The 10,597-nt window shown below is 33.7% G+C and overlaps 1 protein-coding gene across 1 annotated transcript; it reads left to right on the top strand.

The window, feature by feature from the left end:
- Positions 1-4,626: 4,626 nt before the first annotated feature.
- Positions 4,627-10,597, top strand: VPS11 (vacuolar protein sorting 11). The gene is made up of 5 exons (XM_028051479.2): positions 4,627-4,974; positions 5,937-6,110; positions 6,239-6,565; positions 6,665-8,416; positions 9,788-10,597. The coding sequence occupies exons 1-5, from the start codon at positions 4,732-4,734 to the stop codon at positions 10,175-10,177; spliced, it is 2,886 nt and encodes a 961-aa protein (XP_027907280.1). The 5' UTR covers positions 4,627-4,731; the 3' UTR covers positions 10,178-10,597.

Below are 10,597 nucleotides of genomic sequence, written 5' to 3'. Positions count from 1 at the left end.
CCTTATCTTATCACAATTTTTGGACTCCTCATGGATATTTCATGGTCTTGTTTGCAAGGTCTTCATTATTAGATACTTGGTGGAACGTGGGGTTACCAACAAAAAGGTGATCAAGTTAACAAAAATTCTCAAAGTCAAATATCATATTACAATGCTAATGAATTGCGTCCCTCTAATTAACTGGATCCACCTATATTTATAGAGATTATTCTTATATCATATTACTCGTTTCTTTGTGGGCCCAAGTTTTGGACTTTGATTATGTTTAATTGGGCTTGACTAGATTTAATTTGCTTTGACTAAATTTGGTTAGGTTTAACCAAGCTTAATTGGGCCTTCGTTATAGGCCCAGTTCCCTTTGGACATACTTCACTTGGTTTGTTTCTGCCTAAGTTAAAGGAGGTTTGCCAACATAACGACATACTGGATTTTTCTTGTTATGCACTTGTCATGTATAGGTGTGTGTATCTTCACTTTGGTTGATGGTGTTGGGTAGTTGACAAGTTTTTCTGCTATATAAGCGACCTTGTGCATACGTGATATATTTAACGGCTAGGCGCCTTGTCTCCAGTTGTGGTGCTCATGGTATTTTTGGTTTAGCAGCTATTTGGGTTGGCGGCCATTTGGGTTTAATGGCCTTTTAGATTAGCAGCCAATCTGGCCCTATAGTACACATATCTTCGTCTCTTTCTCTCATTTTCCTTATATTTCTTCTATTTCAATTTTCATACTCAATTTCTTATCATTTTCAAAATCAAATTGTACCATGACAAAATTGATTTTTTTTTTGGAGTAAGTTCAGTTTTATCTTCTTTTTTTTTTATCAAAACAATATATTTCTCTTCTTTGTATATATATTTATTTTAGGCTTTGAATCTTGGTAAGAAAAAAGCAGTATTAAGAATCTACTCTAAGGTAAAGGAAGCTGATAATTTAGAAGTTAATTTTCTTTAAATATTAAGTATTGGTTTTGAGATTTAATTTGGGATATTCATAATTTTATCTTTTCCTAAATATGTGAGAGCGACAAATTTATATAAGAAGAATTATGATAAAAAGTAAAACAATTTATTCTTTTTGTAAGAGGGAATGTTTGTGATGAAGACGAAAAAGATACATCTACGTCAACTAAACTTGAGAAAATTCATGAGAATCCAAAAATTAAAGAAAATTAAAAACAACTCTCTAAAGTTATTAGAGTTACATATTATGAATTTGAAAATGGTTTAGGACGTGATATGGAAAAACGTCTTCAAGAACAAGTCGAGAAATAAAATGGAGGCTGAATTTTTAGTAACTACTATGATAAGTTAACCCTCTCAATATTGTATTATACTCATTGAGCTAGGTAAGTTAACCTCTCAATATTAGATGAAATAAATGAGTTACACGTGATCAAAAGTTGTAGAGAATGAAGAAAGGAAGGACAATATGACAAGTGCAAAGTCTCAGGAATCCATTCAATACACTAGTGTTCCTGAAACAAAAATCTAGATCTCGTCCTTATAGTACAATGCATGAACTTAGTAAATTAATTGTATTATATTCCATAGTTTTAGTCTAATTACTTTTGTGAAAATATATGATTTTTTTTCTATTTGAGTTTAAATGAGTTGATCTCACATCTATGTGTCTTTGTTATGCAATGATAGTATATATATATATATATATATATTATATATATATATATATATATATATATATATATATATATTATATGTTTTGTAACATTCTATTTAATAGTTTTTACACTACTAAACAAAACATACAATTCATGATAAGACAAGGCAGATAATATAAGGAGGTTAATATAGAGTAAATCATCCAAAATAACTATAGCAATACTGACTATATCTACAATATCTCAAAATAAACGGTTAAAAAAGGTTCCAGCTCTAGTCACAACATCAAAGGAAAACTAAGCATCAACATGTCTTATCCTATTGCCTCATTCCCTATCCATGAGGGGAGTATTTGTACCTGTATTTTCATCTGCTCACACCAAAGTGATCATTGCAAGAAAGAACCAAACACAGAACACACATAGAAATGAAAGGGTAAGCTAATCTGATTAAAAGAATCATGCAGTTCAATTACAAACAAAAACCATGCAATCTTTTTCATTTTCACCAAAATCACTTATGACACCACGACACAGCACAAGAATTATTACTCTAGACTCGATATCCGGATTGTGTAAGCGACATCAGACCTCTTGGTGGCATGCACCTGTGATGGTTCTCAAACTCTGCAAAGTTTGACCTCAAGGAGTTATCACCCAACCACTCACAGGGTAAGTCCCCTTCGCGTCTAAGACTGATCAAGTCCAAAGACTAGGACCTCCTACTACTTCTCACGACATAATCCATTATGCTCTATTTGAGTGTGAATGATTATTGAAGTTTCAGGATACCAACCAATAGTGAGTCCTTATATCCTTACACACACCAAAACATACTCCTTGGAATTTTCCTTGAAATTCTAGTTCAACCACATCTTCTCACAATCCAAATTCATGTCAATCCACCATACATGTTACCAGTTACAACAATCCAAGCATATCAAAGGCTAATTTCACATTTTAACATTCAAACATATAGTTTCATCCATTAAAACAGAGAATTAAACACTCAGCTGTAGTGGTTCTCGCTCAAGCTAGAAGATCTCGCCCAAGCGAGAGGGTTATCACGCTTAGGCAGGTCATTATCACTTGAGAGAGGCTCCAAACAGAGGACAACTCAAAATTTGAGCGAATTCTCGCTCAGGCTAAGCTGTCTCACTTAGACGAGAATGTCTCTCGCTCAAGTGAAACCAGCTCGCCTAGGCGACACAATTCGCGTAGAAATAGGGGTGAGTTTTTGGTGTTTTCGCTTAGGCGAGAACTGCTCGCTTGGGCAAAAACATCAGATTCCCAATCTGTTTTCACATGCAGAGCCCATAAATTCACACCAAAAATCCCAATTCAGCATAAACCAATTATCCAAGCATCAAACAAGCACACATTCATGCAATCAAAGTCATCAGGATGATTTCCATACGAATTTTAAGAAAATCAGTTGGCTTCCCTTACCTCTAGAAATCACCAACTAGCAAGAACAACTTTCAACAGGGGCACCTCAATTGCACAACCTAAGAAATTGGAATGCATAAACTTAGAGTGAGAATATGGCTTTGATTCGATTTCGAAGGAGGAGGAGGTTCTAGCATTCAAAATTTGCAGAGAAAGGACGAAATTGAAGTGGACTTACGTGGATGGGAAGGAGACTCAACTGTGTGGAGGGGTTCTGTGCCGATTTCAGATTTGCTTGCTGCAACAAGAAGAGAGGAATTGATCAAAATAGGAGCTCAAGCCTTCTAGTTAGTGAGAAAGTGGAAAACAAGAAAGAGTGCAAAGTGTGAATGGTTTTCTGGAAGAATGTGGATTATGTGGTTAGTGGTTAGACAAAAAAGAGAAAGGAAGAGTAATAAAAGGGGTCATATATATATATATATATATATATATATATATATATATATATATATATATGCGAGAGGAATAAATATAAGAGCTTATAGAGCTCTATAGCTGGTACGGAGAACTGAATAATTGGTATATAAATATTTTAGACATTGGTTTATACTTTTGAAAAACTATATTAAGTTCATAATTATATTTTGAAGGACTTTAATTACTAATTATATGGATAACATTTTAATAATAATTACTTGTTAATTGATATTTGTTAGAAAAATGGGTTCTTACATAATCTTCACATTAAGCCTAATTAAACTAAACATATTTTTAATATATAAAATTTCTAATCTATTACTGATTATTTTGTGTAATCAAAAATTATTTTTAATAAATACTTATAGTATATAAATGAGGTTATAATTAGAATGAGCAATAAATAAATACTTTTGAACATATGAAAAAAAATTATATTTAATATAACCAGTTTATTGTGATATAATATTATTAAGTGGTAGAAATTTTATTTTAAAAAGTCAAATTCAAATTAAAAATATTAGAAAAATTAAAAGAGATGAAAAAATTAAAGAAATTCTAAATTTATATTTCGAAGTTCCAAAAGCCCGTCACATTTATCTTAAAATTAAAAAGTTCAGAAAATAGTGTATGAAACTAAATATTATCAATATAATAAAAATGTAAATTAGCCCAAATTAACAAATGATAATAACATAATCCTTAAATTATAAATTACTAATTAATTTAATCCTCAAAATTGAATTTATCAAAACAAACTGATCCTTAATTTTATTCGCAAACCAAATATAATCACACATTTAAAGTAAAAAAATGTAAATAAAGAAACATTTTAAAGTTAAAGACTAACTATATTCCTTTATCACACATTAATTAATTATAAGAACTATGTTGTCATTTTATTAATTTCAGTTATCAGTTTGACATACTCTTATAATTTTAATTGTTAAGAGCACATGTAGAAGAATTTTGCAAAAGCATGAAGAGAAAAATACTAATAAAAATTAATTTATTGATGACCCAAAATTAAGTTATGTTATGTATAAAATAATAAATCAATTTATATATTTTTTTTTTCATATGGATAAATTAAATTTGAGTAATGTATAAATAAAATAAAGTTTTTTGAACTACACGACGCAGCATTGGAACGTGCTAATGGGTCTGAAAAATTTGTGAGAAAGAAAAAAGGCGAAACGCGATTTTGGCGAAGAATCTGAAAACGCGAGGCTTTGATTCGCGAGATGTATCAGTGGCGGAAGTTCGAGTTCTTCGAGGAAAAGTACGGAGCCAAGTGCACGGTTCCCGACGGCGACGGCGGAGACGACGTCGTCCGGGAGAAGAAGATCGAGTGCTGCTCCAGCGGTAGGGGCAAAGTCGTCACCGGCTTCGACGACGGCGTCGTTTGCTTCTTCGATCGAGGCTTAAAGTTCAATTACGCTTTCCAACCTCACTCCTCTAACGTTCTCTTTCTTCAGCAACTCAAGGTAAGAGAGGAAATATGGTTGCGGTTTTCTACAATTGTTCTTTTTTATTTAATTGCGTCTGATGATGTTATTGGAATTTCTTAGAATTTTTATTGTGAAGATCGGTGAGAGAATTCGCGAGTTTAGTGAAGTGGATTTCTTTTTTTTTTCTTATGCGTTTTTGAAGGATTGAGGAAGGTAATTTGCGGTTTTGTTCGGAGAAGTAGTAGCTTAATTACGTTTTTATTCTTGAATTGAAGTTCAGTGATTCTTTTAATTGTTGAAATTAAGTAGCAGTAGGTCAACCTCACTCTTCTTTCGTTGTATTTCCTCAGAAGCACATTGTTAGGTGAGATCGTTGATGGAATTTTCTAGCACTCTGCTTTCAATTATGTCTGATTGTTGGTTGTTTCGGTGGAGGAATTTTCTAGAATCCTATTTTTAGTTGTGGGGATTGGTGATAAGGGTTGCCGGGCCTAGCAGCAAGGTTTTAAATTGAAGTTGTGATCGTGTTTTTGTCCCGATCCCTTTTGATTTGGGAAGTTGTGGAGAAATGTGGCCGCATGCAATTGCGGTTGCCATTGACTCCAAAAACCTTAACGCAGCAGCTGAAAACTGCAGTTGTGCGGTGACTCCAAAAAATCTGATGCTGCGGTTGTTACCATTTTTTAAAACATTGCGTAGTAGTATAGTATGTTTTTTTTTTTTGTGTACAAAGGATTGGACATTGGTGAAGGGATTTTTTTTTTTTCAAGTGTATGTTTAGATGTTTGTTTGTAATTATGCGAACTGACATTCACACTTTCCAAAAAGCATGAAATGTAGAAGCGAAAATTTTTGTCATTTGTGTTGAACTTAGTTTTGGTTAGTTTAATTTCAACTGATAAGATAACCAAACGCATGCTTTGTTGGGTTGTCTAGGGTTGTGCTTTGATTCTTGAATTGAAGTTAAAAGAGGTGTGTTTTGTGTGTTGATTAACCAGCAACGCAATCTTCTGGTAACAATTGGAGAGGATGAACAGCTTACTCCCCAGAAAACAGCTTTGTGCCTCAAGGTTTTTGACCTTGACAAGATGCAACCGGAGAGTTCGAGCAGGACGAGTCCTGATTGTGTTGGGATATTGCGGATATTCACTAATCAGTTTCCTGAGGCAAAGGTAACAAATGAATGGCATGCTTGTTACTGTCATTTTATGATTACTGATAGTAAAATTGGATAGTATAGTAATGTAGTCATGTTGTCTTAGCCAACACTTTGACAGTTTGGAACTGTGGTGTACTGCAGATTACATCTTTTTTGGTTTTAGAAGAAGTGCCACCTATTCTGCTCATAGCTATTGGTTTGGACAATGGTTCTATTTACTGCATCAAAGGAGACATTGCACGGGAGCGTATCACGCGTTTCAAGCTTCAAGTTGAAAACAACCAATCAGACAAAACTCTTTCTGCTGTCACTGGACTTGGTTTTAAGGTGGATGGTCAATCACTGCAGTTATTTGCTGTGACTCCAAGTTCAGTGAGCTTGTTTTCATTGCATAATCAACCACCGAGAAGGCAAACCCTTGATCAGATTGGATGTGGTGTAAACAGTGTTGCTATGAGTGAACGCTCTGTATGATGTCTTTGTTCATTGTTCTCAAATAATTTTTATAAATTCTCATAATTATATTCTTTGTAAATGCTGAATGTCTCTATTTGTTAATATGAATAGGAGTTGATAATTGGTCGACCAGAGGCAGTATATTTTTATGAAGTTGATGGGCGTGGTCCTTGTTGGGCTTTTGAGGGAGAGAAGAAATTGCTTGGATGGTTTCGTGGATACCTTTTGTGTGTTATTGCAGATCAAAGAACAGGAAAGCATACTTTCAACATCTATGATCTGAAGAATCGATTAATAGCCCACAGCGCATTGGTTAAAGAAGTTTCTCATTTGCTTTATGAATGGGGTAACATCATACTCATAATGAATGACAAATCAGCTTTATGTATTGGAGAAAAGGATATGGAAAGCAAGTTAGACATGTTATTCAAGAAAAACCTATATACTGTAGCAATAAATCTTGTACAGACTCAACAAGCAGATGCCGCGGCTACTGCTGAAGTGCTAAGGAAATATGGGGATCATTTATATAGCAAGCAAGACTATGATGAATCAATGGCCCAGTACATACTTACTATTGGTCACCTTGAACCTTCTTATGTTATACAGAAGTTTTTGGATGCTCAAAGAATCTACAACCTCACAAATTACTTAGAAAAGCTACACGAGAAGGGTCTTGCTTCTAAAGATCACACCACACTTCTATTAAATTGTTACACCAAATTGAAAGACGTTGAAAAGTTAAATCTATTTATTAAAAGTGATGACAGCATTGGGGAACTTAAATTTGACGTGGAAACAGCAATCAGGGTTTGCCGTGCTGCCAATTACCATGAGCACGCAATGTATGTTGCAAAGAAGGCAGGGAGGCATGAGTGGTACTTGAAGATCTTGCTTGAAGATCTGGGTAGCTATGAAGAAGCCTTGGAATACATTTCAAGCCTTGAATCAAGTCAGGCAGGGATGACAATAAAGGAGTATGGGAAGATTCTGATTGAGCACAAGCCAGTGGAGACTATTCAGATTCTCATAAGGCTGTGCACTGAAGATGGTGACAGAGGACGCTCAAATGGAGTGTATATGTCTATGTTGCCATCTCCTGTTGATTTTCTTAGCATTTTCATTCATCACCCTAAGTCCCTTATGGATTTTCTAGAGAAATACACAAATAAGGTTAAGGAATCACCTGCTCAAGTTGAGATTCATAATACCCTCTTAGAGTTGTATATATCCAATGAATTGAACTTTCCTTCAATGTCGCAAGTTAATGATGGTGGAAATTACCTTAATGGAGTATCAGCAAAAACTATGAGTGCTCAGTCTAATGGAAACACTGCTAATCACAAAAGTTCTGCACAGGCAAAGGACTGTCTTGAAAGGCATAAAAAGGGTTTACAGTTACTTAAGAGTGCATGGCCTCCGGAGACAGAACATCCACTATATGATGTTGATTTAGCAATTATACTATGTGAAATGAATGCATTCAAAGATGGACTTTTGTATATATATGAAAAGATGAAACTCTATAAAGAAGTGATTGCATGCTATATGCAGGCACATGATCATGAGGGGTTAATTGCATGCTGCAAAAGGCTGGGGGATTCAGTTAAAGGAGGGGACCCATCTCTTTGGGCCGATGTACTTAAATATTTCGGTGAGCTTGGAGAAGATTGTTCTCAAGAAGTAAAAGAAGTTCTGACTTATGTTGAGAGGGATGATATTTTGCCCCCAATAATTGTGCTTCAAACTCTCTCTCGAAATCCATGCCTCACACTTTCTGTGATCAAGGATTACATTGCCAGAAAGCTTGAGCGGGAATCAAAGATGATAGAGGAGGACCGACAAGCTATTGAGAAATATCAGGTTGGGTGTCAGTTTTATTTATTTGTTTCAATTATTTGATGGTTTATAAGTTGTGTCCATCCTTTGTGTATACAGCACAAACTCCTGTAAGTTGCCATTTCTTTTGTTTTCTAATGGTATAAACAATTTAAACAAAAGTAAGATGCATTCTGGAAAATATATACTTAGCAGATAATGGTTTTTAAATGTAAGCAGTTTAAATTTAACAAAATAGAAAACACAGAAAGCTAAATCTTTTTTTTTTATTTATTTTTGTTGTCTTTTTCACTAAAAAAATTAATCAGAAACATACATGTAACATATCTATGAAGAAGTGGTTAATTTAGAGATTTTATCTAAAGAACAAGCTACTTTTTTGTTTGGTACCAATTATCAAGGATGACATTTTGTTCTAAAAGACAATTAAAATTATAGCTTTTCTTTTTTGCAGAACCTATACAAAGTAGGTTTTCAAAATAATAAAATATCTGATCTCCTTTAGATTCTAGTTATTTTTCAAAAGCTTTAACAAACTCAATTTACATTTTTCAAAATAGAATTGATTTTTATGCAAAAGAAAAAAAAATGAGTTTTTTTTATTGATAAGAAATAATTTTTTTAATGTAATATAATTTAATTCATGGAGAAATATTTCTCAAATAGTCATGTATGAAAATAAAATTCTGTACTCGAGAGGTTAGTCTCACCTATCTGATGGGCAGGAGTATGGGAAAAAAGAAAGGAAAAAAAAAATACTGAGATAATATCCTTCTTTGCCTCAAGAGAATATAATAATATTCTCTTTTTAATTACTATTCTTTCTATCAACTATATGGAAGTATTCTATAAAGAGTCTGTTCAGGAAATTGAACAATATATGTTTTGGTTTCTATTGTTCTGGAAATCATTCCTTCATAATTAAATATGAACTAGCACCTGAAAACTTTAGTAGAAATTGAAGACATCGAAATCAGTCACGGATGAAGACCCAAGTAACTATTGAACTGTTATGAATGAAAAACTGTTCTCGAAGTTTAAAGCATTAACAGTTGGGTGATTATGATTATTCAATGTGAAGCAGACACCCATTTTCTGTTATATGTTTTAGTTAGCATCTTCATGTATTACAAAATATGCCACTTGTTTTTTAGTCATTTGACTTGAATTTTCATCACCTTGAATGCTTTTCGTTTAAAGATTTAGTGTACTGTGATGATAAATGGTAAACACAAATGATGATTTTGATAAAAAAAAATTATTATTTGAATATAATGAAATTTAATTTATATAGGAATATTTCTCAGATGCTCCTATTTATATATAGATAAAATTACCATTGATTGTTATTCTGTAAGTAGCAAGAAGGATTTACATCGAAGTATTTCTGTGCAGGAAGACACACTGTCAATGAGGAAAGAGATTCAAGATCTTAGAACAAATGCTAGAATTTTTCAGCTTAGCAAGTGCACTGCATGCACCTTCACCCTTGATCTACCTGCTGTGCACTTCATGTGCATGCACTCATTCCACCTGCGCTGCCTTGGCGATAATGAAAAAGAATGCCCTGAGTGTGCTCCTGAGTATAGGTCTGTCTTGGAAATGAAAAGAAATTTAGAGCAAAATTCTAAGGATCAGGACAGATTTTTCAACCAGGTGAAGAGCTCTAAAGATGGGTTTTCCGTCATTGCCGAATATTTTGGGAAAGGGATCATCAGCAAAATAAGTAATGGATCCACTTCTGGACCCAGATCCGGAACTGCATCATCTTCCAGTGGTTTCTAAGGCTTGAGATTTCTGCCACTTGCGTTTCAGCACTCCTTCATTTAATATAAAAAAAGTTGGGCTCTGGATTTTGGATGAAATTTGGTTATTTTTTGGGTTTCAGATTTCTTAATTGCTGCGTGTTGTCTGGAGTCCAAGGTTCATATTTTCCCTAATGTGCTGAATGTTGTAAATTTTAACCAGGAGTTGTTCATCTATGAATGGTCTTGCTCTTTTGCCGTAGTATTGAACTTTTTGGGAGGACTTGAAGCACATTTTCATTTCAGCTTCTACTTGATGGAGAAACAACCCACTTATTTAAGGTAATGTGAGATTTACTAGGTATGAATTCAGGTGATACTTTTCTTTTTCTTATTTTTCAGTGTAAAATTATGCCGGAATATAATCATGGAAATGAGATTTTTATTTTGATTGTTTTAA

This window comes from Vigna unguiculata, chromosome 10, assembly GCF_037176805.1.
Source record: "Vigna unguiculata cultivar grain cowpea cultivar isolate G323 ecotype 2 chromosome 10, ASM3717680v1, whole genome shotgun sequence".
Classification (NCBI taxonomy): Eukaryota; Viridiplantae; Streptophyta; class Magnoliopsida; order Fabales; family Fabaceae; genus Vigna; species Vigna unguiculata.
Note: the sequence above shows the minus strand (reverse complement) of the source record. Positions and strands in the feature narration are given on the sequence as shown.